The sequence below is a fragment of the Caenorhabditis briggsae genome, assembly GCF_000004555.2.
Source record: "Caenorhabditis briggsae complete genome, chrV, whole genome shotgun sequence".
Lineage (NCBI taxonomy): Eukaryota > Metazoa > Nematoda > Chromadorea > Rhabditida > Rhabditidae > Caenorhabditis > Caenorhabditis briggsae.
Genome location: NC_013488.2, coordinates 17,425,226 through 17,452,836, shown reverse-complemented (window position 1 = coordinate 17,452,836; position 27,611 = coordinate 17,425,226). Strand labels below are relative to the sequence as shown.

The 27,611-nt window shown below is 34.3% G+C and overlaps 6 protein-coding genes and 1 non-coding gene across 7 annotated transcripts in view; 1 reads left to right on the top strand and 6 right to left on the bottom strand.

Annotated features, from left to right (window-relative positions):
• Cbr-srh-276 overlaps positions 1 to 628 on the bottom strand; it is a gene marked incomplete at both ends in the record, with an annotated part of 3,527 nt that extends 2,899 nt beyond the window's left edge. The window contains one exon of the mRNA XM_045238463.1: positions 480 to 628. Within this exon, the coding sequence (XP_045096526.1) occupies positions 480 to 628 (149 nt within the window). The remainder of the gene's footprint in view (positions 1 to 479) is intronic.
• A 3,096-nt stretch (positions 629 to 3,724) lies between these two features.
• On the bottom strand, positions 3,725 to 6,503 carry CBG18590 (the record flags this gene model as incomplete). The annotated part of the gene is made up of 6 exons (XM_045238462.1): positions 3,725 to 3,803; positions 3,862 to 4,052; positions 4,775 to 4,954; positions 5,560 to 5,731; positions 5,843 to 5,929; positions 6,316 to 6,503. The coding sequence occupies 6 exons, from the start codon at positions 6,501 to 6,503 to the stop codon at positions 3,725 to 3,727; spliced, it is 897 nt and encodes a 298-aa protein (XP_045096527.1).
• A 592-nt stretch (positions 6,504 to 7,095) lies between these two features.
• On the bottom strand, positions 7,096 to 12,130 carry CBG18591 (the record flags this gene model as incomplete). The annotated part of the gene is made up of 8 exons (XM_045238461.1): positions 7,096 to 7,287; positions 7,451 to 7,588; positions 8,011 to 8,208; positions 8,254 to 8,361; positions 8,818 to 8,932; positions 9,049 to 9,235; positions 9,997 to 10,185; positions 11,767 to 12,130. 8 exons carry the CDS (start codon positions 12,128 to 12,130, stop codon positions 7,096 to 7,098), a joined length of 1,491 nt encoding a protein of 496 aa, XP_045096528.1.
• A 1,546-nt stretch (positions 12,131 to 13,676) lies between these two features.
• Positions 13,677 to 16,322, top strand: CBG18592 (the record flags this gene model as incomplete). Its single annotated transcript, XM_002638339.1, has 4 exons — positions 13,677 to 13,733; positions 15,122 to 15,352; positions 15,764 to 15,916; positions 16,029 to 16,322. The coding sequence occupies 4 exons, from the start codon at positions 13,677 to 13,679 to the stop codon at positions 16,320 to 16,322; spliced, it is 735 nt and encodes a 244-aa protein (XP_002638385.1).
• A 942-nt stretch (positions 16,323 to 17,264) lies between these two features.
• Positions 17,265 to 20,543, bottom strand: Cbr-glb-14 (the record flags this gene model as incomplete). The annotated part of the gene is made up of 5 exons (XM_045238459.1): positions 17,265 to 17,408; positions 17,778 to 17,913; positions 17,961 to 18,050; positions 18,119 to 18,177; positions 20,400 to 20,543. The coding sequence occupies 5 exons, from the start codon at positions 20,541 to 20,543 to the stop codon at positions 17,265 to 17,267; spliced, it is 573 nt and encodes a 190-aa protein (XP_045096529.1).
• A 4,260-nt stretch (positions 20,544 to 24,803) lies between these two features.
• Positions 24,804 to 27,611, bottom strand: part of Cbr-acr-18 — a gene marked incomplete at both ends in the record, with an annotated part of 5,945 nt that continues 3,137 nt past the window's right edge. The window contains 4 exons of the mRNA XM_045238458.1: positions 24,804 to 24,979; positions 26,401 to 26,626; positions 27,127 to 27,243; positions 27,292 to 27,443. Coding sequence (XP_045096530.1) covers positions 24,804 to 24,979; positions 26,401 to 26,626; positions 27,127 to 27,243; positions 27,292 to 27,443 — 671 coding nt within the window. The remainder of the gene's footprint in view (positions 24,980 to 26,400; positions 26,627 to 27,126; positions 27,244 to 27,291; positions 27,444 to 27,611) is intronic.
• On the bottom strand, positions 26,661 to 26,732 carry CBG28896. The gene has a single exon. It is a non-coding gene (tRNA).

Below are 27,611 nucleotides of genomic sequence, written 5' to 3'. Positions count from 1 at the left end.
GCGCATTACTTTTTTACCAACGTAATATATTAGCTAGTTCAGCTAAAAAAGCAAAAAATATTAGGCCCACAAGGAATTGAACCCCCTACCTCTAGATCCAAAGCCTAGCTCGTTACCACTACACCAAGTGTGCGGCGGAGCGCCGCGCCTCCCTGGGTGCGCTTAAAACGGGAAGAGAGGGCGCTGCCAGCCGTTGCCAGCTGCCACGCCCTTTATAAAAACATCAAGGCGTCGCCTCCTCCTCCTCCCACTTGGTGTAGCGGTAACGAGCTAGGCTCTGGATCTAGAGTTCCGGGGTTCGATTCCTTCTGGAGCCAAAGTTTTTTTGCTTTTTTTTCTAAGGCCTATAACATTGTTCCGACACCTTTTTAATGATGTTAAAGTAACATTTCCATGATTTTATAAGATCCTCATAACTTTCTGTACTTTTTTTCCAAAAAAAAGTTTTATTCAACCAAAAAATAAGTTCTCAAACCAACATTTCATAATCCTGCTCGCCGGGGAAATATTTGGCTTTAAACTTGTAAATGGGTCTCGAGACGAACAGAAGAACAATCGAGAGGATGAGCATCACGAAGAGGAACAGGATACAGTAGATCAGGAACTGGTTCATCTCGTGCGGACGCATCTGGAAAAATTATTTCCGAATGTGATTTTTTTAATGTGTGAAATGCAATTTCACACATTTTAAGCCTAAAACCACAAAAATCCCTTTAAAACAAGCTGAGATATGGGGATTTGAAATTTTTTGAAAAATTGTCATAACTTTTAAAGTTTTTTCTCAAATTGAATGAAACATACATTTTTGAGTTCAGCAAGTGGTTACGGTCATTTTGAATATAAACAAGCCATATTTTGGGTGAAAAGTGAATATTTGGGATTACCGTAGTTTTTGTGGTACCTATCTCATTCAAAGTATGGCTTGTTTATACTCAAAATGGCCGTAATCACGTGCTTAATTGAAAAATTAACATGTGACAACCATCGGGTAAATGGTTGAGGAGATACGGTAGATTTTTTAAAATTTAGCAAAAAACAATTAATTTTTTTCAGAAAAGTAAAGAAAACTCACATGTTGTTGCGTCTTCCGAAAAACGGTTTGATAGAAAGTGTTGGAAAAAATAATTTTGGAAATTTTTCAGAACAATTTGTATCACTAAAATGAGCAAATACGAGGAAAAATTTGGAAGATTTGGGATGAAAAAGTGTGTGTGTGGGATAATCAAGGAAATCCTACACAAAATCTGATCTTATAGAGATCAGAGAAAAACAATTTTTGGGATTAATTTTTGAATTTTTTTTCGAAAAAAATGTTTCCAATTTTTTTTTCTTAATTTTTCATTCAATGTCTTTGAAACATAATTTTTTGAGTTAAGCAAGTTATTACGGTCATTTTGAGTATAAACAAACCATAGTTTAGATCAGTTAGGTATCCCACCACGAAAACTACAGTAATCCCCAAAACCATTTTTCACCCAATATATGGCTTGTTTATACTCAAAATGATCGATTTGATTTGCAAATTTCAAAAATTTACGTTTCATTTAATTTGAGTAAAGAATAAAAAAGTTATGACAATTTTACAAAAAAAAAATTTTTTTTTGAAAAATTCCAAATCCCCATATCTAAGCTAGTTTCAAACGGATTTTTGTGATTTTTAGATCAAAATGTGTGAAATTGGATTTCACACAAATATCATAATTAAAAAAAAAAAGACTACGAAAAGATTGGATCTCTTACTTCTAATTGATGCTGATGTTGAATTTGTTCCGAATCGAGACCGAGTAGCGCGAGAATTTTTGTAGTTGAATGCGAAAAATAGTGAATTGTGGCGATGGTGGGACGGTTTGGAGATAAAATTCTGGAAAAAATTGAAAAAAAATTTGGTTGTAAAAAACAACTTTCCAGAGGGTTCCAAGATCTAGAAATAGGAAAATATTGGTAATAAAAAAGCAAAAAAATATTGAAACCCAAAGAAATCGAACTTATGGGTCTTCTGCTCCAAATCCACTCCTCTTACCCATTGCGCCACGCGGAAAGCGCGCGCCTGGGCGCCCTGTGAGCGCCGCGGCAGCGCAAGGCGCGCGGAGGGTGGCGCAATGGGTAAGAGGGAGAAACTTGGAGCAGAAGGGGCAAATGTTCGATTCCTTTGGATTCTAATATTTTTTTGCTATTTTTCTTTCCCATATTTTCATATTTTCAAGTCCTCGAACCTATTGGAACGGAAAACTTCCAGAAAAAAAGCTTGAAAAGATATGTAGTAAGGCAAAATTTTTTTTGAAATCATTTCTTTCAAAAAAAGCTTGGAATTGCCGTTTAAGACTTTTTAATCTGAAAAAAGAGGTTTTAGAAACCGAAAAATGACCAGAAATTACTTTCTAGAAGGTTCCAAAACCTGAAAATATGAAAAAATGGAAAAAGAAAAAAGAAAAAATATTAGGACCCAAAGGAATCGAACTTATGGGTTTCTTGCTCCAATTCCATTCCTCTTACCCGATGCGCCACCTGAACAGTGCGCGCCTGGGCGCCCTTTGGGCGCGGCGGCAGCGCGAGGCGCGCGGAGGGTGGCGCAGTGGTTAAGAGAGAGGAACTTGGAGCAGAGGATCCAAAAGTTCGATTCCTTTGGGTTTCGATATTTTTTTGCTTTTTTTTTCTTTGTTATTTTTTTATATTTTGGGGTCCAGGAACCTATTGGAAGGGAAAAAATGAAGCAAAATTGCATGAAAAACGTAAAAATATGTAGTAAGTAATGCAAAAAGGAAATGTTCTCCTCTTCCTTTTTCTCTAATTCTATTCATTTCCTCCCCTGGCGTTGCCCAGGGATGCCTAAAAAGCTGTTGCACCTTCTACTAGAGAAAATAGTGTGGGAAAATGAGAGAGGGTGTTAGAGAAAAAGTGGGGGAGAGCTCATTTGACGCCTTTTCGTGAGCAAATGAGGAGGAGGAAGGGGACGACATGAGGATTTGATAATCGGAGGTGTCATTTTTCCCAGAAAGTGATCAAATTTTCAACAAGGATGCGGTTTTTTTCTTGAACATTCTAGATTTATACTTTAAGATCATTAAAAAAGTGTTGGAACAATGTTACAGGCCTTAGAAAAAAGCAAAAAGAATTTGGCCTCAGAAGGAACCGAACCCCGGACCTCTAAATCCCTAGTCAAGGTTACTACTACTACACCAAGCGTGCGGCGGAGCGCCGCGATGCCTTGGGTGGGTTTAAAAAGTGGAGGGACGGCTCCGCTGGCCGCCGCTAGCCACCGCGCCGTTTTTAAACGCTTGTGGGTACGCGTCAAGGCTTGCAACGCCATAGGCTATTGGATAACAGGTCTGACTATGGATCTAGAGGTCGGGGGTTCAATTCCTTCTCAGGCTAAAATTTTTTGCTCTTTTCGCTGAGCTAGCTAACATACTTTTTGACTACTTTTCAGTGTTTTTTTTTTTGAGAAAAAAGAAAGTTCTAGAAAAAAATTCTCTCATCCTCATTAGCTAACCAAGTACTAGTAGTACTAATACATATGACTAGAAAAATGACACGAAATATGAAATCCAATGCCTCCGATGAGGGGTAAAAGAGAAAAAAATTTTATTTTCATGTCCAAAAAAATTCAAAAAAAGAGGAAAAATATATTGATGAGCAATACTAGTATAGTGCTTAATGACGTGGCAACTAATCCGAGATGACACATATTTTTAGCTTTAGTTGAAAGAAAAGTTTTTGAAAGAAATTAGGATCTTGTAATAGAGTAGTAGGCGTTGGAGTCGGTGTTTGGGTAGCGGCGGTGTTTTCGCTGAAGATGTAATAATCTGAAAATTCGAAATTTTGAATTTTCAAAAAAATTTAAAATTTCCAAAAAAATCTCACTTCATACAAAACGTGCGATACGGTCGAATATACACCAGATAAGTGAATGGGGAGAGCATTGGCATTGTACAAATTGAGGCAAAAATAAGATATTCGATGAATGGATGAGTGATAAGACCCAATTGGGATAGGATGTAACATGTGACGCCAATCATGAGGAGAGATGGAATAAAAGCTTGGATTATGAGACACTGGAAAAATGAGAATTTTCAAGAATTTTCAAAAAATGACAAATTTATATTCGTTCGAACCGTTTTTTTTTTGGTGATTTCAAAAATATAATTTTCACCAAATTTGAGCTACTATGAACCGAGATATAGCCAAATACATAAACTGGGTGAGAGAGCGCAGAGAAGCTAGCGTACGCGGCGCCCTCTTCTAAATGATACTGTAACTTGGTCAGTTTTTGTGACAGACGCTGGAAAAGTACATTTTTTTTTGTATATTTTTGAAATCAGCTAGTCAAAACAGATTGAATGAGTATAAACATGGCATGTTTTTTCTCGGAAATTTCAAATAAATTTTTTTTCAAAATTTTCACCTTTTTTACAATTTTCCTAACTACCAAAACTACTAAAAAAACCCTAAAGGAATCGAACTTTTGACTTTCGCCACCCTGTGCGCCTAGACGCCCCCATTTTTTTTGAAAAAAAAACACGTTTTTCGCAACGGCAGCTCAAGGCGCGCGAGTGGCGCAGTGGTTGAGAGAATGAGTTTTGGAGCAAAAGGCTCAAAAGTTCGATTGCTTTTGGTTTTGAAGTTTTTTGCTAGTTGTGATAGTCCCAATTTCTTCAAAAACTTTTGAAACAAACCTTCAAGATCTGATTATGACTGGCCTTGGCATCAGCTGATAACATTGTCGCTTGTTCCATCAACTTCTTCACAATCTATATCTCAAAACGAACATACTAACATAAATTGGAAATATTGGAACAGCCATATGGATAATCACATATATGGAAGCGAATTCATTGATTGTAGTGATGCCTCCGAGGATTCCTGATTTCTCGGATTCCAAATGATATTCTGGGAAGAATTTGGTGGCAAGGGGAAGGATTTCCTCACGATCAACTACAGTAGGCCAGTAGATGATCTGGAAGAAAATAAAAACTAGCAAAAAACTTTGAAACCCAAAGGAATCGAACTTTTGACCCTTCTTCTCCATAGACACCTCTCTTACGTCTTGAGCTACCGCGGCGCCCACGGGGCGCCTAGGTGTGCAGGGGTGGCGCAGAGGATAAGAGGGAGGAACTTGGAGCAGAATGGTCAAAAGTTCGATTTCTTAGGGTTCTAAAGTGTTTTGCTAGTTTTGAAAGTTAGGAAAAGTTTTTGAAAATCCAAAAAAAAATTTTTTTTCGAAAATTTTGAAAATTAAATTTTTAAACGGAATTTGTTGTTTCGAGAAGTTATAGTACCAAAAATCGAACTTTCCCGCCGTTTTCTGACACGAAAACGCGTTTTGTGCACTTTTCCGTGAGATTTGGTGCATTGGTACCAATGTACCGGATTTGACGCCAAATTTTGAATGTTCAGTTTAAAAATGTATTTGAACGGTTATTTTTCGAGATTTGAAGTGACAAATTTCCAGAAAAAGCTTCAATGTGTGTCAAAACATTCGGAATTTCAAAAAAAAAAAAAATTCAGATTTTCAGAAATATTCAAATTTTCTGAAAATTTGAAACATGGTAGGTGTCGTACCGCCTGAAACAAGCTAGGTGTATAAATGATAAAAACAATGAGGATGAGCCATTTTCGGGATAATGGGGACTTGTGAAGAATATAATATCTATAGGAGAACGATAATAATAGGGACCATGTCGTGTGTGGGAAGCAGTGATAGAACAGGGAGAGGCTGAAATTTTCTTTTTGGCTGAAAATCAAAAAACAAAAAAAAATTCGAAAAGACATTTTTTTTTGAAAACTTTTTTCGCCTGCTAACCGAACTTGAAACCCATTTTTGTCAGAAAAACAAAATGCTTACCCAATTTTACAACTCAAAGGTCCCGTATATTGACACCATCCATGATACACATAAATTAGGGTCACATTGAATGGGGTTATCACAAATCTTAAAGAAATTGGTTATTATAGGCATTGGGAACAATGGTTTAGGGCTTAGAAAGGAAGCAAAAAAGGTTTGAGTCCAGAATGATTTGAACCACGGACCTCTAGATCCATAGTCAAGGCTGCTACCACTACACCAAATGAGCGGTGGAGCGCCGCGACGTCTTGGGTGGGTTTAAAAAGAGGAGGGATGAGAGGCGGCGACCGTTGGTCGCCGCGACCTTTATAAACGCATGTGGGCACGCGCCAGGCGCCAAAGCCTAGTGGGTAACAGGGTTGACTATGGATCTAGAGGTCCGGGGTTCGATTCCTTTTGGGTATAATCTTTTTTGATTTTTTCGCTGTGCTATCTAACACAATTTTTGAAGTGTTTAGACCCCTAAAACATACCTCAACATAATAAAAAGGTCCAAAAAGCATTCCAAAAAATCTGTAACCGCGAAATTTATGATCAAGATTGCATAGGATCTAGTAGCCGGGGGCGTTTTTTGTACTGCCACGTAGCAGAGCAGCAGGTTAGCACAACATCCAATGACACCGATCATAATGTGCCAGAAGTGGAAAATCTCGTAGAGCATTTTGAAAAAATAACTTTTTTTTGAAAAACCCTCTTTTTCAGACCTTAAATATACGAAAAACTGCTCCTACTTCTACACAAAATACTCTGGAGGCTACAAAGAAAAAGATTTGAAAAACACCTGCTTTTTCTGGAAATTCGTCATTGTGTAAAAAACCAAAAAAAAATACGGTAATCCCCAAAAGTTTCTATTCTACATTTCTCAAGGTTTGTGGATACCGCCAATGTCAGAGGCAAGGTGAAAAAATTCCAAACATGTGTTTTTCGAGTGCCCACTGTCTTAAAAATAAATTTATAAAGTAAAACAAAGAAGCAAAAAGAGATCGGCATCAAAAAGAATCGAACCCGCGACCTTCAGGTCCATAGTCAGACCTCTTCTCCACTCGACCACGCGTGCAAAGGGAGTCGGCGACAGCCAGACGTGATTGAAAACAATGGCGGCCACGCGGGCGGCAAGGCATCACTACTTATAGGCCTTGCCGCGGTTCGACTCTTTTGGGCGTCAAAGTCTTTTTGCTTTTGTTTCAGACCATTATTCATAGTTTTTATCTATCAAAAGTCAAATTTACAAGCAAAATTTCCAAAAAAAAAGTTCAAAAATAATGCTGGTGTCTTCTGGTTCGTTTCTTCTTCTTCTCCATGGGACAATGCGAATGATGATGACAATATTTATCGGGTACATGTGTTCCATAAGTTCTCAATTTCTTCAAATCTCGATGTTTGAATGGTCGATGATGTTTTTCAGAAGTCTTCACCACCCAAAAATCGTCGTCTTCTGTGCCACCCTGGAATTTGGATTTTCTGAGATTTTTAGATTTTCTAGAAGATTTTAAATCCCAAAATATGAAAATTTGGGTTATTTTACCCCAGATTTTGGGAGTTTTAAATTTACAAAAAAAAATTTCAAAAATTTTTTTAAAAAACATTTTCCAACAAAAAAATCCCCACCTGCGCAACATTGATTTGTTTAAAATTCAAATGTGTCGAATTATAAATTCGCATAATTCCAAAACCGTAATCCGTCGAACGGACCGCACTCCATGGTGGTGGATGCTCGACGAACACGTCGGTGTTCTCACGGCAACCCTGGAAGATTTTTTGGAAATTGTTGAAGATGGCCTAGAACAAGAAGAGCGGAAAAAATTAGGTCATTAGAGCCAAAAATGGGTTCAAACGCTTAAGTTAGAGCTGAGATATGATGAGTTGAAGATAGTGGCCGAGAAATCCAGATTTTGAGAAAATTAGGTCATCAAAATTTTTTAAATATTTAAGGGGATGTCAGACGTTCAAAACTTATTTCAAAATTTCAATATCTCGATTCAAAGCGTAGTTATAGCCATTTGAAGTTGGTGGACTAGAAAACCAAAACTCGGCCACCAAAACTTAAGTAGGTCAAAAATCTTTCTTATATCCTGAGGAGTCTTTTGGTGGCATTCTCACTTAATTTGGACTATTTTTAAGCGAGTTACATTCAAAATGATCTAGAAAAACCTCTTCCATCGACTTACTGCCGATCCAGTAATGATATGAACAGGTGCCGGTGGATTGGTATACGGTAGATGTGTCCCATTGTAAACAGTTCGATTGTAAACTGGCCATAATCTCTCATAACTGTGTTCATGTGCCCATAATTCAATATCCACTCCATATTCATAGAATAGCTTCTCTAGACCATATCCATGTGTTAATGGTAGACCTGTACGAATCTGTAAGGGGGCGGGGCTTATTTTTGAATTTTCAATTTTTCTTACAATTGATTCGTATTTTGTGCAATCGTCTCCATCGAAATCTGAGCAATACATTGGTCGATGTCCCATTGTGATGATCCATGGAATATTTTTACGGTTTTCATTGGCTTTCTGAATCAAAAAAGGGATCTTGAACTAGTTTTCCAGATGTAAAAATGAAGCAAAAAGGATTTGCCACCTAAAGGAATCGAACCCGTGGCCTTCAGATCTATAGACAGATCTCTTATCCACTAGGCCATGCGCGCATGGAGAGGCGGCGGCTCGGGAAGGCGTATAGAAACCGAGGCAAATGCACGGGCGACAAGGTGAAACTACTGGTAAGTCTTCGGGCGCCACCGACTCCTCATGCACATTTGGCCGAGTGGATAAGAGATCAGACTATGAATCTGAAGGTCAGGGGTTCGATTACTTTGGGTGTCAAATCCTTTTTGCTTTTTATTCTGGCTTAGAAATATCATTAAAAATTGCTTTTTTCGCTATTTTAGCTTTTTTTTTCGGCAAAAATTTGCAAATTTTTTACAGAAACCTAGATATTTGGAATTTCTAGGTCTGCTACAGTATACACACCTTCAAATCCTCTTTTAGCCACTCGAATTGATTCTTCATCTGATGATAACCCCACTGTATATTGAAATAGAATTCCGTGGAGAACACCACAAAGTGGGCGTGGCCTAAGTCGTAGCTGAAAAATTCAAAATTTAGGTTTCTCTGCCCTCTCTCACACTCTCTTTATTAGAAAAATAGTGCATGAAAATGAGAGATTTTAGAGAAATTCGCAAAAATTCAAAAAATCGATACCTATAAAAAAGGTTATGATCCGAATTGGGCATTGTGAATCGATTGACAAAATGTGTGAAATTATTAAAGTATTCGTGATTTCCAACGGTTGCCATATACGGTATGTACGCACTGATTGGCTCGATTTGTCGCAAAAACTCGTCCCCCGTTTCTCCGTTCGATTCGTCCATGTTATAGGCGAAGTCACCTGGAAAATGGGATTTTTAGGGACTAGATTTACAGTAATTTAGAAAATCAGGTCATCAAAGTATTTTAAATGAAAATAGAAACTGATTGGTTTAAAAAAAATCCAAATTGGTTGAATTTGAACAAAGTTACGAGCATTTTTAGTTGGTGGCCTAGAAACCCAAAAAAGTGAAAACCTCGGCCACAATTAATTTCAATATGTTCCTCTTGTGATACAGATTGACGTATTCAGACTTCCAAAAGGTTCATTTTTAACCAAGTTACAGTCGTTTGAAGTCGGTGGCCTAGAAAACCAAAACTCGGCCACCAAAACTTAAGTAGATCAAAAACGTTTGTTATGATCTGAGAAGTCTTTTGGTGGTACTCTCACTTAATTTGAACAATTTTCAGCCGAGTTATAGTGATTTCAAAGTGGTGGCCTAGAAAACAAAAGTTAGCAAAACCTCAGCCACCTAACTACAAGATGATAATTTCAGAATGTTCCTTTTGTTTCGAGAAACACATTGACGCTTTTGAAACTCCAAGAACTTCATTTTAACGCGAGTTACAGTCATTTGAAGTTGGTGGCCTAGAAAACCAAAACTCGGCCACCAAAATTTAAGTAGGTCAAAAATGTTTGTTATACTTTGAGAAGTCTTGTGGTGGTATTTTCACTTAGTTAGAATGATTTTCAACAAAGTTATGACCAATTTTTTTGAAAAAAGTCCTATTTGATGGCCTAGAATTCTATTAGGGGGGAAACTAGTCCATGTATCCACTCACCAACATGCAGCACCATATCCAGTTCTCCTCTTTGTGCCATTTTTTGAATTGTCCCTAGGCTCCGCCCATTTTCAACACCCAAATCTCCATAAACCGCATAAATATATCCACCACCATCATTTTCTCGTTCTTTTAATGCTGTGAAAAAGTAGATTGGACTCCAACCGTGCTCCGAACCAACATGGTAGTCTGAAAATTTTTGATTTTCTGAAAATTTGAAAAATTTCAGACATTTTAAGATAAAAATCATGAAAAACGGATAAAAATAAAGGAAGTTATGGGAGTTTGGAAAATTCCAAAAACTGAAAATTTTTGAAAATTTTCGAAAAAATCAAAATTTCCCAAATATGGTCATGTTTATACTCATTCGAGCCGTCTTGGAATTTGAAATTTGAAAATTTCACTGTTCTGGGTTTTAACACAAAAATAAAAAGATTACAGTAGTTTGAAAAATGACTTTTTTGATGAAAATTGAACTTTTTTTCAAACAATCATAACTTTCTTAATTTTCATCGGATTTTTATGATTTTAGGCTTAAAATGTTTCTAATTTTTCAAATTTTCCGATTTTTGTAACAATTTGAATTTGAACATCAAATTCTGATACAAAAAAAAGCATTTGAGAACTAGCTTTTTGAAAACCTAGAAATCATCCTAACTTGGTTCATTTTTGCTCATTTTTTCCAATTTTTAGCTGAAAACGTCTCAAAATTTCTGGAATTTTTGATTTTTTATTTGAAAAATTATTTTACGAAATTCTGAACTGTCGAACTAAACAAAAACATGCAACTTCAAACTTTTTTTTTTTTTGAATATTAAATAATTTTTCAAACAATCATAACTTTCTTTATTTTCATCGGATTATTATAATTTTTGGCTTAAAATGTCTCTAATTTTTTTAAATTTTTGATCTGATTAATCTTAATATTTATTTCAAATATTATGAACTATCAAAAACTCGAGAATAAAATGAAACCAAAAAAAAAATTTTTTTTCGAAAATTAAACATTTTCAAATTCTCATAATTTTCTTAATTTTTATCCAATTCTTATGATTTTTAGCTTAAAACCTGTCTAATTTTTCAATTTTCCCGATTTCAATTGTTTCAATAACTAATAATAAGTTTGTCTCGGTACCAGACCCGTCAAATTAGGAAATACATTTTCAAACTACCGTAATCCCTTTATTTTTGTGCTAAAACTCAAATAGCTTAAATCTGTAAACCCAAAATTGTTTAATAATCCAAATGAATATAAATATGACCATATTTAAAAAAAATTTGATTTTTTCGAAAAATTTCAAGTTTTCAACTTTTTGGGAAAATTCAAATCTCCACAGCTTTCTTCATTTTCATCCGATTTTTATGTTTTTTGGCTCAAAATGATCCCCATTTTCTAAATTTTCAGATTTTCACAATTTCAAAAACTAACAATAAGTTTGCACAGGTACAAGACCCGTCAAATTGGCTCGATGGATATATCTCCACACACTATTCTTATAGAAAGCCCAACTACCGTAATCCTTTCATTTGTGGGACAAATTTTGAACAATGTAGATTATCGAATTCAAAATTTTAAGAGAATTTGAATGAGTATAAACATGACCATATTTGGGAAAATTCGAATTTTTCAACAATTTTTGAAAACTTCAATTTTTTGAAAATTTCCGAAAAATCATAATTTTCTTCATTTTCATCTGATTTTTATGTTTTTAGGCTCAAAATGATTCGAATTTTTTGGATTTTCAGATTATTAAAATTTTTAAAACTAACAATAAGTTTGTCCGGGTACCAGAGCCGTCAAATTGGCTCGATGGATATATCTCCACACACTATTCTTATTTCGATCCAAAAAAACGGAACATCGTCCCAAAACTGATTGATTCAGAGATTTCCAATCACTACCGTACTCCACAATTGACTGTAATGTATCATCGAATGTTTGCCACGTCACAAATGAAACCGATGGGTCTCCTCCATAGGAAATACGAATTTGCTCGGGTTGACCGTAAGATGGACCGATGTTTCCATCATTTTTCAATTTCCAATCAGGAATTCGATCGATTGGCAGGTATTGATGGGTCCAACAGATTTGGGGAATTAGAAAATATACTAGGAAATATAGAAAAATTCTCATTTTTTAAAAAATTTTAGAAGGAAGGAAAGTTATAGACGGTTTGGTCAATAAGACGGGGAATGAAGAGGGGGGTCAGCTGATAATGATAAGAAAAATCAAGTGATAAAAGAACATTTATATAGTTATTTGAGAGCAAACATTCAATTTGAAAAAAATGGGAAAAAAACTTTTTTTTTTTGAATTTTTTCAGATTTTTTTCCTGATCATAAAATTCAATCAGTGGTTATCAGAATAAAATATGTTTGGAAAATAGACGTTTGATGTTGTTTGTTGAAATCTATTACCTCCAAAAATCAAAACATTTCCGAAATTGAACGAAAACTGACTGAGATATGACCATTTTTATGAAATATCGTCAAACATTTTCAAAGATTCTACAGTAACCCAACCAAACTTGAGCCAATTTTTTTGAAACTCAATTTTTCAAATTTTTCAAGCTTAGACGGTCACAATGAGTATAAACATGGCTATTTTTGAACTATTTTCGATTTTTGGGTGCAAATTCGCTCCACCGAAACTTTTGAAATTTTCTAGAAAACAGTGCATATTTATATTCATTTTAATATTCAAATTCTGAAAATTCCAAAAATCAAAACATTTCCGAAATTGAACGAAAACTGACTGAGATATGACCATTTTTATGAAATATCGTCAAACATTTTCAAAGATTCTACAGTAACCCAACCAAACTTGAGCCAATTTTTTTGAAACTCAAATTTTCAAATTTTTCAAGCTTAGACGGTCACAATGAGTATAAACATGGCTATTTTTGAACAATTTTCGATTTTATGGTGCAAATTCGCTCTACCGAAATTTTTCGAATTTTCAAGAAAGCAGGCATATTTATACTCATTCTAGTTATCAAGAACTAAAAATTCCAAAAATATAAAAACATTGGAAATTGAACAAAACTTCGATGAGATACATATGACACTTTTTCTGAGAAATCGACAATATTTTTCAAAGATTCTACAGTAACCAGGCCAAACTTGAGCCAATTTTGTGGAAGTTTGAATTTTCAGATTTGTCAAGTCTGAAGGATCAAAATGAGTATAATCATGACAGGTTTTGAAGGATTTTCGATTTTTGATGCAAATTCGCTCTACCGAAATTTTCGAAATATTGAAGGAAACAGGGCTTGATTATATTCATTTTGAAGCTCTGGTCGAGTAAATTTTAAAAAATTAAGTTTCGATAATGCTAGGATTATATCTATCGGGTTACGGTAGTTTTTCAAGAAAACTCAGGATAAACCATAACTGTGTCAGTTTTCAACCCAAAATACGAATTTTTCTTGAACGTCTCCTAATTTATTTTTTGAAAAGTTTAAATTTCAATATCAATTTTCATTTCTACAATTTTTTAGCTTTTTTTTCACATTCTCACGTTTCAAGAATTAATTTTAAAATTCAATTTTCAAATTTACCGCGTGACATTTTTCAATTTTTCCCCCAATTTTTGTAATTAAGCCATTACTTGACACGTATTTTGCCAAAATGCAAAAAAATTAGAAATCGCTGAAAAATCTTCTTATCATAAGATAAAAATGGATATTCGAGAGATAACGGAGAAATTGACAATTGTCAATGTCACATCTATGACGGTATACATTCTCTTAATTCGTAAAAAACTTCAAAAAATTCCAATTTTTAAGCTTAAAATCAGCAAAATTGTGGAACACCAACAAAACTACCGTAACCCAAATTATATTATTCTAGAAAACTTGAAAATTAAATTTTTGAAATTTGTATAATTAGAGTTTTAAAATGAATATAAACATGCCCTGTTTCCTTCAAAATTGCGAAAGTTTCGGTAGAGCGAATTTGCACCAAAAAATTGAAATCGTTCAAAACTAGTCATTTTTATACTCATTTTGATCGTTTTGGCTTGATAAATCTGAATATTTTGGTTTCAAAAAAATTAGAAATCGCTGAAAAATCTTCTTATCATAAGATAAAAATGGATATTCGAGAGATAACGGAGATTCAAATTCTGAAAATTCCAAAAATCAAAACATTTCCGAAATTGAACGAAAACTGACTGAGATATGACCATTTTTATGAAATATCGTCAAACATTTTCAAAGATTCTACAGTAACCCAACCAAACTTGAGCCAATTTTTTTGAAACTCAAATTTTCAAATTTTTCAAGCTTAGACGGTCACAATGAGATAAACATGGCTATTTTTGAACAATTTTCGATTTTATGGTGCAAATTCGCTCTACCGAAATTTTTAAGCTTAAAATCAGCAAAATTGTGGAACACCAACAAAACTACCGTGAATAAAAATGGTCATATCTCAGTCAGTTTTAGTTCGTTTTCAGAAATTTTTTGATTTTTGAAAATTTCCTGATTAGAGCTTCAGAACGAATATAAATATGCCTTGTTTCTTAAAAATTGCGAAAATTTCGGAAGAGCGAATTTGCACCGAGAAATGAAATTTGTCCAAACCTAGTCATGTTTATACTCATTTTGACCGTTTTGGCTTGATAAATCTGAATATTTTGGTTTCAAAAAAATTGGTTCAAATTTGGCTGGGTTACTGTAGAATCTTTGGAAAATGCTGACTATTTTTCACAAAAAGGGTCATATCTCAGTCAGGTTTTGTTCAATTTCGGAAATTTTTTGATTTTTGAAATTCACATGACCAGAGCTTCAAAATAATAATAAAGATTCCTTGTTTCCATAAAAATTGCAAAAATTTCGGTAGAGCGAATTTGCTTCAAAAAATGAAACTTGTTAAAACTAGCCATGATTATACTTATTTTGACTGTCTAAACTTGAAAAATCTGTAAATTTAAATTTTAAGAACTTTGGCTCAAATTTGGCCGGGTTACTGTAGAATCTTTGAAAAATTCGGATGATATTTTAGAAATAGGGTCATATCTCAGTTAGTTTTCGTTCAATTTTCAAAATTTTTATTTTTTGAGATTCTCAGATTCAGAAAAGTTCAAATAATAATAATTTATATCAATGGAGCGAATTTGCAGAGTGAGTCAGTAGCGGAATACGAGCACGACGTGGATGAATACGTTCGTCTTTTGGAGAATCAATTGGAAATCGAAATGGAGAAAAAACGAAAGATGAGCAATCGAATTGGCTTGGTTGAATGTCAAATTTCGGAACTTTGGGACCGAGTTGATAAGGCGAGACGCAGAGAAACAGACGTTTCGAATCGAGTCACTGCATGGGCACTACATCTCACTCAACTTATGAATGAGGTGCGATTTTTAGAATATTCTAGAAAAAATTGGGCCATTTTAAGACAAAATTCATGAAAATCGGTTGGGAATGAAGGAAAAAATGTTCTCAAAACTGCTTATTTTTCACCTAGAAACATTCAGTTCATACAGCTAAACAAAGAAGCAAAAATAGTTTGACGTCAAAAAGAATCGAACCGGTAGAAGAGAGAGGGTGGCGGTCGGGGTTTATCATTGGACTGGCGCCAACTATCGTCAGTGTGCGCCCTGGCGCAGTGGCAACAGTTTTGTCTTTGAGGAAAAGGGTCAAAAGTTCGATTCCTCTAGGTGAAAAAGTCTTTTTGAATCTTTGATTTGATTGGGAAATCGATTTTTGAGTCATTTAAAACTCAAAAAACGTTGTTTTCGTAACTTTTTAAAATAAATTTCCAGGTAAAACAAAAACGTGCTCATCTCGGAGCAACAATGGATTCGTCGGCCAGTTTGGATGCTGAAATTCAAGAATGTCTTGATTTATTGGCTGAAAAACGAGAACTGGTTGATCGAATGAAACTGGAAATCGATTTTCGTCGTGGAATGCACAAAGTGAGTGTCTCTGGCGGCCTAAAAATGCACAAAAAAGTTTTAGGTCATTTATTGATTTTATTGATTTTTAAAAAAATTAAAACTTTTTTCAAAAAATCAATATTTGTTGCAGAATCAATTGAAACAACTAAAGCTGGATTGTGATTATGAAGATGAGAAATTCCGCGAATGGACCCAAAAATCCGAGGAAATTGAAAAAGTGATTTTTGTGCTGAAAGAGCAGAAAAAAGTGCTCGGAGAACGGATTGAGAATGAGAAACGAATGGAACAAGAGCAGAAAAAAATGCTAGAGGATTTGGAAATTTTGATGAAAAAATCACAAGTTTCGAAAAGAAAAAATTATGGAAATCAGGCGAATTTGATTGCTTCTCTCTCTACAATCACTACCAATTCTTCTTCTTTCTGAAATCGATTATCGATTTTTCATTGATTTTTATCCATTTACAATGTAAAAAACCCAATTATTTTCAATAAAATTCGTGTTTTTGTATTTTTTTTTAGCTCTAAAACTTGCATAAAAACAGTGGAAGCACATCCTCAGCCAAATAATTCACTATCAGAAGCGAATTTTTTCTAAAATCTCACGTTCACTGGGGCACGATTTCTGACCCGTTGGACCCAGGTGAATTAGACTTTTTTCAAAAAATTGATCATAACTTTGTTAAAAATAGTCCTAAATGAGTGAGAGTGCCACCAATAAACTCCTCGAAGCATAAGAAACATTTTTGACATATTTAATTTTTGGTGGCCGAATTTTGTTTTTCTAGGCCACCAACTTGAAATCACTGTAACTTGGCTTAAAATGACTTCTTTGGAATTTTTAAAACATCTATGTATTCCTTAAGACAAAAGAAACATTTTGAAGTTAATTGTGGCAGAGTTTTCCAGCTTTTTGGTTTTTTAGGCCATTACCTTGAAATCGCAATAACTCGGCTGAAAATGGTCCACATTAAACGAAAATACCACCAAAAGACTTGTCAGAGTATAACAAACATTTTTGACCTACTTAAGTATTGGTGGTCTAGTTTTGGTTTTCTAGGCCACCAACTTCAAAAATGAGCATAACTCGGGTAAAAGTGGATATTTCGAGCTGAAACTTGTACCAACAGGTTTCTAACGTGTTCTCTGTCACTTTTTACCTAATTGCCAGTTGGTGGCCTAGAAATACAAAAATTCGGTTTCTAGGCCACCTATGTTGTTGTTTTTTGTTTTAATTTTTTAACGTTTTTTTTACTGAAAACACAAAGTGTAGAGTTCATTGTAGAAAAAAGGGAAAAAAGAAACTTTGGGGACAAAAAAAACAGGAAATTTGAATTTTTTAGAAAAAAAGGGACTTTAACCAAATCAATTAATCATTAAGTGCACGACAACGGAACACTTCGATAAGATTAGCAATGACTTGATACAAAACGGTCCATGCTTGGCGGGTTTCATCGTCCAATTGATATCCGTTACACTCTTTGACCACTTCAAGCACCGGCTCGATCATGTGCTGCAAAATTCGGGATTTTTTCAAAATTCCAAAAACTCATTTTGAAGGGATTTATAGTCATTTTAAAGAGGTGGCCTAGAAAACCAAAATTAGCAAAACTAGGCCGCAATCAATTTTAAGATGGTCCACTTGTTATAAGAAATACACTCATATTTTTAGAACTCCGAGAAGTGAATTTCAAACCAAGTTACAGACATTTCAAGTTGGTGGCCTAGAAAACCAAAACTCGGTCACAAAACCTTAGGTAGGTCAAAAATGTTTCTTATGCTTTGAGAAGTTTATTGGTGGTATTTTCACATAATTTGGACCGTTTTCAGCCAAGTTAGGGCCACTTTTTTTTGAAAATGGTCTAGTATCCCAAAAACTCACAATAACATGATTTCTCTGAACATTCCATTTGATATGTGCCAATGCGATTCTCGACATTGATTTTCTCAATTCCTCCTCATCTCTCATCGACTCGATGATCTTTCCAAGACCCTTCAAATACACTGATGCATGTCTCCTGGAATTTTTTTCAACTTCTTGAAAAGTTCAAATTTCCCGCCAAACCTCAACTCGACCGCATTCATCAAACTCGAGTCGGGAATCGCACGGAATTGAGGCCAAATCAGTTTGTATCGCGGATACTCGGCAAACAATCTGGAAACTTTGAAATTGAATTTTCGAATTTTTTGGCGCCAAATTCAATTTTTTAAAAATTCTCTTACCGAACAAAAATTTTGAGCCCGTTTCTAACGCAATCCTGCTCTATTGAAGTGAACGTCTTCTGAAGGATTTCACGTTGACGATCCGAAAGTCGTGAAGTTTCGTCGATGATTTTTTGGGCTGGAAATTTCAGATGAATTTTTGAATTTTCTTGTTTTAACCTTTCAAAATTTTGAAATTTTGATTTTTTGAATTTTTGAATTTTTGAATTTTCGATTTTTTGAGTTTTTGAATTTTTGAATTTTCGAATTTTTGAATTTTTGAGTTTTTGAATTTTTAAATTTTTGAATTTTTGAATTTTTGAATTTTCGAATTTTTTTTTGAATGTTCAGGAAATTTCAGAATTTTCATTAAAAGTTTTAGAATATTCAGGAAAATTTCCAGAGTTTTCCAAAAAAAATTTCTGGAAAAACTCAAATTTTAAAAAAGCAGAATTTTGAGAAAAAATTACAAAAAATCAATATTAAAAAAAAAGATTTTCTGTTATTTTCCTATGATTTTTGGTACATTTTTTCAAATTTTATATGTTTCGAACTTCAGATTTCAATTTCTTTTAGAAAAATTTTTTGATCTTTAGTTTTTTTTTTTTGAAAAAAGTTGTTTTCAACTTTCTTTTAAAATTCTTGATTTTTCTGAAGTTATCAAATAAATAATAACTGATAATCAGATCATATTTTAAACTGAAAAGTTTCAGACAAAAAGTTTTTTTTCCGATAAGATTTTCTTTAAAGGAAGCCAGACATGAAAATTTTCAAATTTCTATTTTTCTGATATATGACACAGTACAATCGGAAAATAACAACGGACACCAAACTATAACTCTCTGTTACTGTACAAGCGAGAACGCGAACGTTCTTCCAAGCAGCGCCCACTCCTCGTTTCATAATCGTTTTAGAGACATAAGCCGACAAGCGCTGCGTGGTGTAGAGGAGAGCGCGCTTGTCTGTCGGTCGCGCATCGCGGGTTCGATTCCTATCTCTTTTTTTTTGTTTTTTTCTTTCTGTTTTCATGCGGCGACATTATGGAATGACCGAACAACAAGAAAAAGTTGGGAATAATTGCCTAACACGGAAGAATTTTAGTGTATACAAAAAAAAAATAAATGCTCGTCAAGTAGTGCGGGACGCAATCGCACGATTTTCCGTCAGAATACATGATTTCGCCCCAAGAAAACCCCGTAGACTTTCGTGTCTGTCCTCCTTTAAAATTTCCCAAAAATTACCTATTAAATAATCAGGAATCGGATCATTTTTGACACAAAAAGACTTCTCCGTGGATCTCTTAAATCGCCCCGCCTGACTGGAGATGGAGACGCCAAATCGATTTGAATTTTTATAAAACTCATAATAATTTTTTTTTTGATTTTTAAGCGAAAAAATAGGGAAAAGTGACACAAAATGAAGCCAAAAACGCTTATTTTCTGTGATACGGATTAAAAACGATCAGAGTTTAGGAGAGATAAAAGCCAAGTAAACAGGGAATTTCGTCAAGATTTTGGGATGAAAAATACGCGAATTTTTGTGAAAAACTGGAATCTTTAATCAAAAATAAATTTTTTGAAATTCTAAAATTTTAATTTTTTTTCAAAAATTCTAAAATTCTAAAACTCAAAAATTCTAAAATTCTAAATTTTAAAAATTCAAAAATTCTAAATTTTAAAAATTCAAAAATTCCAATATTCCAAAATTCAAAAATTCAAAAATTCTAAAATTCTAAAATTCTAAAATTCTAAATTTTAAAAATTCAAAAATTCCAATATTCCAAAATTCAAAAATTCAAAAATTCAAAAATTCAAAAATTATAAAATTCAAAAATTCAAAAATTCAAAAAAGCCAAAAACTCAAAAATTATAAAATTCTAAAATTCAAAAATTCTAAATTTTAAAAATTCAAAAATTCTAAATTTTAAAAATTCAAAAATTCCAAAATTCCAAAATTCAAAAATTCTAAAATTCTAAAATTCAAAAATTCTAAATTTTAAAAATTCAAAAATTCTAAATTTTAAAAATTCAAAAATTCCAAAATTCAAAAATTCTAAAATTCTAAAATTCTAAAATTCTAAAATTCGAAAATTCTAAAATTCTAAATTTTAAAAATTCTAATTTTAAAAATTCTAAATTTTAAAAATTCAAAAATTCTAAAATTCAAAAATTCAAAAATTCAAAAATCGCTCACCAATTGGATCCGTTGGTCCGGCATTCTCTTTTTCTGATGACGTGGATTGTGAATTTGGCTTCTCTATTATTTTTCCGGCCTTCTCAACGACGTCTTCTCTCTCTTCTACCACTTTTTTCTCATGTTCCACAATTTTCGGCAGGGTTACTGTAGTCTTCTCTTTCTTCTCGGGCTCTCTGAGCAATACCGGAGCTCTAGATGGCTCACTTTGAGCATTCACCTCAATGTGTTGTTCAAGAAGTTGACGATACATGATTCTGAAAAAGTAGAAGACGTCAGGATTTTCAGAAAATGACCCAAATCTTTTTGACCTAAAAATAAGAATCCTTTCTTTCCAGACAAAAGAAATCTCTGAAAATAAAAAAAAAGTGGGCGTGGTCAGAACTAAAAAAAAAATTTTCGAAAAAATTTGCATGTTTTTTTGGTCTGAAAAAATAAAAGTTGCCGATTTTCAGGTACTTTTTAGGACAACAAAAAAAGAAAAAGAGGGATAATCTTCTTGATATTCAGAGATTATCCTATTAGAATAGAAAAGGGGAAAAGTTGGATGATATCATTTTTTATCTGAAAACTTCAGATTTTTTCCAGATTTAGACTTCTATGAATGGGGAACAAAATTCTTTAAGAAAAAAATGATGTGATTTTTTTCTACCAATAATAAGAATGGGTAACAAATTTTTGAAAAAAAAATTTTTTTTAATTTTTCAAAATTATTTTTTATTATTTTGAAAATTTGGCTCAAAATTGTCTAATTTGTGAAGAATAATCTGAAAATCGAGGAAAAAAATTTCAGATTCGATCTCTGGCTGAAAACAAAAATTTTCAGCCAAAAATGTTTTTTTCAGAATCTTGAAATATAAAATATACAAGTCGAGCGTGGCCCCCTGTCATTTTTATATGTGCCTAGCTAATCGGGAAGTGGGCGGGGCCTAAAATCCATCAAGAGTACTTCCGGTCAAATTCTTCAGAATTCCACGTCTTCTGAGGAAAAGATTCTGAAGAAAAAGGAGCAAAAAAGGAGAAGGAGAGACACTGCAGGAGAAGAAAATAATGACTTTGGTGGGAAGGTGAAAGTGCAAAAAAGGTCAAAATCATTGAAAACGGACAATGGACCCAAACATCGAAAAAAAATGTTCTGAAAAATTTTTTTATTGATCAAATTTAGTTTTTGGGTCATAACTCCCTTCAAACTGAACATTTTTTGAAAATTCAAAGTGAAAAATGTAGATTTTAAAAATAGCTACACATTCATATAGAACATGCCTAGCTTCGCTAAAACTTTTAGGTACCAATAAGCAATTTTTGGCAATGAAGCCACTCAGCTAACAGAAAGTGGCGCTCCAAACTTGACTTTAAAAACAATCAAATTACCCCCCCCCCTATTCAACTTTGAGTCAATTTATCTCGGTTCTTATGAAAGATATCGAAAAGTGGTCAACAAATAAAACACTTGTGATATTATGATAAACATTTTATCAATTGACCACTTTTCGATATCTTTAACAGGAACCGAGATGAACTGTCTCAAAGTTAAGAGGTCGGAAATCGCTGGGAAGCTCACAATCAGCTGACTTTTCAACTTAGAACCCCTATATCTCATTTCCTGTGAAAGATATCAAAAAATGGTCAACTGATAAAGTGTTTATCAGTTTGCCAGTAATATTTTATATGTGAATCACTTTTTGATAGCTCACCTAGGAACTGAGATAAATCCGCTCAAAGTTAAAAGCTAGAGAGATCATTCTAGTCGTGTTTACGGTGCTCACTTCAAATGGGTTTGTACACATATTCATGCAAATTCTATTAAAAATTACTATTTTAGACTTAAAACTGACTAAAGCTTCTTTTTCCTATGACATGAATAACACCTAAATGTGATTAACAAGATTACCAACCCCCCTCGGTTTCTTTCTTTTCAGCGAATCCCAAATAGGATAAGGCGAGTCATCTTCAAGAAGATGTTACAAAGAACCTTAGCTCCACTGTCACAAACCTTTTTCCGACATATCGGCGTAGGAGTACGGTTCACGTCATTTAAGGTAAGGGACATGTAAAGTGTGTTTCTCCAATTTTTTCATGTAAGCCCCTTGACTATTTTCACTGGTCCCACCGTTGGAGGTTCCGCGTTGCTACCTGCAGAGTTACGGTGACAATGTCATCGATGTCAAAGCGGAACCATAGCCAGAAACACATCGTCACGTCAAAATGCGTGACTCAATCTTCATTCTAGCCTCCAACGGTGTACGGTAAATCCATTGAGCTACACAGTCAGGTTTTCCACCTCCTTCAAAGTTGAGAAAAAAACATCTAGATGACTTTCTGGAATCTTCGAAACTAGAAACCACCCAAAACACTAAATTATCAAGAAGCAAACAACTAAAAGTTTTGGAATTTTCTGGAAAATTACAAATCATAAGAGATCAGGAAGTATGCAGCATGTGATGATTCGATGTCTGGTTCTGAAGGTTCAAAATGTGAAAAAAAGATGATTCATGTGTTAAGAAATCTTCGGATTACCTACAAAAAGTGCAGAACATTCTGACCAATAGAGATTTTTTACTTGAAAAATACTAATCCAATAGTCTATGGTCGAGTTGAAAATTTCCAGAGAAATCTTTCAAAAACTTTCTGGGATGTTTGATTTCTAATCAATTAATATCTGTCGCCTTGTATTTTTTTTGTTTATCAAGAAGATAAGAATCTTGAAAAATATGAATACAAATTTCTAGGGACCAAATAATGCCACATCACTTAAGATCGATCAAAAATAAGCGATGTGAATTCAAGCTTAAAGGCGCAACCATACTCAAATTAGAATGTATCATAACTCAGTCAGTTTTGCTCTAGATTGTATGAAAATTATACCAAACGGTTCCTTATAAAAAGAGCTTCAAAACAAATATAAACATGACTGTTTTTGGATAATTTTAAAACTGTGAGTTTAAAGGCGCTTGGGCTAAACTTAAAACCGAAATCTATCATAACTTGATCACGTTCGCTCTGAAAGTTTAGAAAATTATACCAAACGATTTATTTTGTAAAGAGCTTCAAGAAACAATAAACATTAAACATTAAAACATTAAGTTTAAAGGCGCATAACCATATTCTCAGATCAATATTTCATTAATTTTAACTCACGCCTTAAAAACGTTCCGAATTTGAAAATTTACCGAGAAATCGGAAAAATCTAGTCCAGCGTGTTCAAAAATTTTGAGCCGAATTCGACCACTTTAAGCCGATTTACACGCCTTTGAAAAGCGCACGAGAGAGTGTGGGGAGTAGGGAGGGCGCAGACACCTAGACGCTCTAGCTATCACTGTGCTAACTTTGAAGAGCTGTAACTTGCCTCAAAAGGGTCCGTATTTCATGAAATTTTGTGAGAATAGGTTTTAAAACATGGGGAACATTTTCATAACAAATATTTATATCATTTTATATCAATTTTTATAGTCTTTTATACATTTTTGGATATAATTCGAAAAATGAATTTTGAAGGGAATTATGTGTCAGATCAAGCAAGTTTTCTTAGATTTTCGTTCCTCATCATTCATACCACTTTCTAAGCACATCAAATGTACTACTCATTTCCTACTAAAACATTTTTTTTGCAAAAATAGAAATTGCACGTTCTCTAGGTGTCACTTCCGTCTCGACTTTGAGAAATCGACCTCTAGCCGATTTTCTTTATTATTTTTGCACAATTTTTCTTCTTTTTTTTTCGATTTTTCCGCATGAATTATATTTTGAATCGCCTACTCGATTTCCTGGAATTCTTGGAAAGAGACAGGATATAGGGGGACAAAGGGTTGGAAGTTATGGGGAAGAGGAAGGGAAAGAAAAGTTGGAATTTCGAATTTTTGGAATTTGTGTTTGTTAGAATTACAAACTTTGATTCTAGGAGAAAATTGAAATTTCAAAAATATCGGTTTTAACAAAAAAGTGAACATTTCGAAAACTGAAACAAATAATATATATATATATATATATATAGACTCCCAAAGAAAACGTTGATATTTTCAAAAAGTTTATTGGACCACAACTCTGTCAGTTTTGCTCCAAATTATATGAAAAATACATCAAACGATTTTTTATGAAAAGAGCTTTAAAATGCGTATAAACATGACTATATTTGAAATTTTTCGAATTTTTGAGTTTAAAGGCGCATAATCAAATTCGAAAGTTGAAACACTCATAACTTGGTCAGTTTCAATCCAAATTGTATGAAAAAAATAGTTTAAAGGCGCATGGTCATACTCAGGGACCAATACTCAATCTTTAAGATTGTATCTTATGTACTATGACACCATCTCAAATTTGACAAGTTCTGATAGAGATAACTTCCTGATTCTTGATGATTTGATTTTTCCCAAAACCCAAAATCCATCGGAAATTCGAATTAGCGCCCGAATCTCATGACACAAACTAGGAAAAAAAGAGCATGTTTTATTGACAAGGGGTTAACCGGTTTGTTAAAGTTGTGAGCAGTATTCAACAAATTGTCAATAGAGCACATTTACGTACTCTTCACTGAATCCATAATAATATCATTTAAAACAATCGGAGGTTCTCTGGATGCCAGCATAACCAATGCGAACGCAATTGTGATAAGGATATATCCAAACATAATACATCTATCGATAAGACGGGTCACTTGTTGCCACTCGAATTTGATTCGTTTTAACTCGCGTTCTGGAAAAGTTAGAAAATTGAAATTTGGTGGTTAGGAATAATCTAGGCCAGTGTCCTCACAAAATTTCAGCCAAATCAGACCATTTTGAGCCGAGTTACAAGCTTTTGCATTGCGCGCGAGAGAGTGTTGGGAGTAGGGAGGGCGCAGAGACCTAGACGCTCTACCTGTCTGCGTCTCTCACGCTGCGAATTTCAAAGTGCTGTTACTCGGCTCGAAGTGGCCTGTTTCTAATGAAATTTTGTGAGAATGGGTTTCAAAATGTGAGGAAGAGTTTGATACAAAATTGAAAACTTTTGACAATTTTTAAATTTTTTTCCTGGAAAAGTTAGAAAATTGAAATTAGGTGAAGAAATGGGAAAAATCTAATGCAGTTTCCTCACACATTTTCAGCCAAATCGGATCATTTTGAGCCGAGTTACGAGCCGTTGAATTGTGTGCAATAGAGTGTGGGGAGTAGGGAGGGCGCAGAGACCTAGACGCTCTACCTGTCTGCGTCTCTCACGCTGCGAATTTCAAAGTACTGTAACTCGGCTCAAAGCAATCCGTTTTCTATGATATTTTGTGAGAGTGGGTTTTAGAACATGGGGATTATTTAGACAACTAGGGAATTTTAGAAAATTTTCAATTTTGGGATTTCAATTTTTTTCATGTTTTTTTTTAAATTTTTGGGCCACAACCTAATTTTCTGAATTTCTAGGTCGTGGTTTTATTCTTTCGATTTTGAGGTCGTAACTCAATTTTTCAAATTTTTGTAGGCGATTTTGGTTTCTTATAATTTAATTTCATAAAAATTCGATTTCTGTTTTGCTTTCACAACGATCACATTCCGGTTCGTGCGAAAGTCTAGTTTAGCTGAAAATCTGGAAATTTCTAATTTCCGGTGCCTTCTCATGACCTTCCAGGCGCTTATTCACTAATGAATGTGTGATAAAGATCACTTTTCATAAACTACAGTAATCTTCTGCCAAATACCGTAAGCATTCTAAAAAAGACTACCCAACTTTGAGTCCATATATTTCGGTTCCCGTGAAAGGTATCAAAAAATGGTCAACTGATAAATTGATTGTCACAATATAACCTAAATTTTATTAGTTGACAAATTTTTGACATCTTTCACGGGAACCGAGATATAGGGGCTCAAAGTTAAGAGGTTGGAAGCCTCTGTGTATCTCAGCCGGTAAGCACCGACTTTGAGCTAATTTATCTCAGTTCCTGTGAAAGGTATCCAAAAGTGGTCAACTGACAAAATGTTTATCATAATATCAGTAACATTTTATCAGTTGACAAGTTTTCGATATTAATCATAGGAACCGAGATAATTGAGATCAAAATTTATGTATAAGGTATTTTCAGACAGGAACTTTAGAAGAAATCAAAAATCTTTAGATCTATACTTCCGGCCATTAAAAAACCAACTTACCAGCGTGAATCGAAGCTTTCATATCATCCAGAACCACTTTTATTTTGAGCAGCGATGATGTCAATAGCTGAGAAGTAGCCGATGATTCCGCAGACATCACGAAACTTTTGACACTTCCGCCACCAGTAATCTCCTCCATTTTCACTATATGTGCCGGAGGGGTGTGCGGTTGAAGCTCTCCTTTGGCGTAACCATTCACATGATTGCCATTGGCGAAGAAGAAGCTCTGAAAAGTAACGAATAAAAAAGAAAAAAAGTTTCTCCCCGGCCGGGAATTGAACCCGGGTCTCGCATGTGACAGACGCGGATACTCACCACTATACTACCGAGGACACGAGAGGGAACGAACTAGAGGGCAAACATAAAGGAGGGAGAAAGTGGTGGTGGAGAGAGACGCAGGCGAGGAGGGGGAGGGGGATATGTTTAGTGTGTTAAAGTTTGGAAGAAATTTCAAATGAGTTAGAAAGTAAGTTTTCGGAAGAAAATCAAAAACAATTTTTGATAAATTTATAGAACTAAAGGTTGGCTATCTATTGGTACAAAATTTAAAGAAAACGGAAAATATGTTAAAGAGTTATAGGAAAAGTTGTGTTTCGGACCACTAAGTTCTAGAAAAACTTCTAGAAGTCCAACCTGTGAGCTTATGTTTGATGGGATTTTCAAGGATCCAAATGTCTGAAACTCAATCCAACAATTCTGGATTACTGTATTTCTCCAGATCCTTACCTGTTTCCGATTGTCCGACCTCAACAATTTCTTGGGTAACTGAAAAGAAAATGCCCAAGAAATGCAGGGATTGGCAGCTATTTGATAGAAGAAAAAGTCTCGAACTCGAGGGTCCACCTAGAAAACCAAAATTTGAAGCTTTAAATTTTCAAATTTCCGCCAAACCTCCTGTCCACTATTGCCTCTCATCTGGTAGGATAGTGTTAGTGTTGTTGTGAATGCAGCCATAAAAATGAGAAATATGAGTCCTATGTAGTATTTTCCGATTAATGGAATCACTTCAGATGTAGCTGGTACTTCGTCGGATACCATCATCACTGAAAAAATGGATTTTCTAATTTAGATTCTTTCGAATCTTATTTTAAAAGAAGTAAAACAATTTTTTAATTTATAGCCACAAATTTTTAACAAAATCGGCCCACTGGGAAGCGAGTTACAGACTTTTAAGGTTTGCGTGAGAGAGTGTGTGGGGCAAGGAGGGCGCA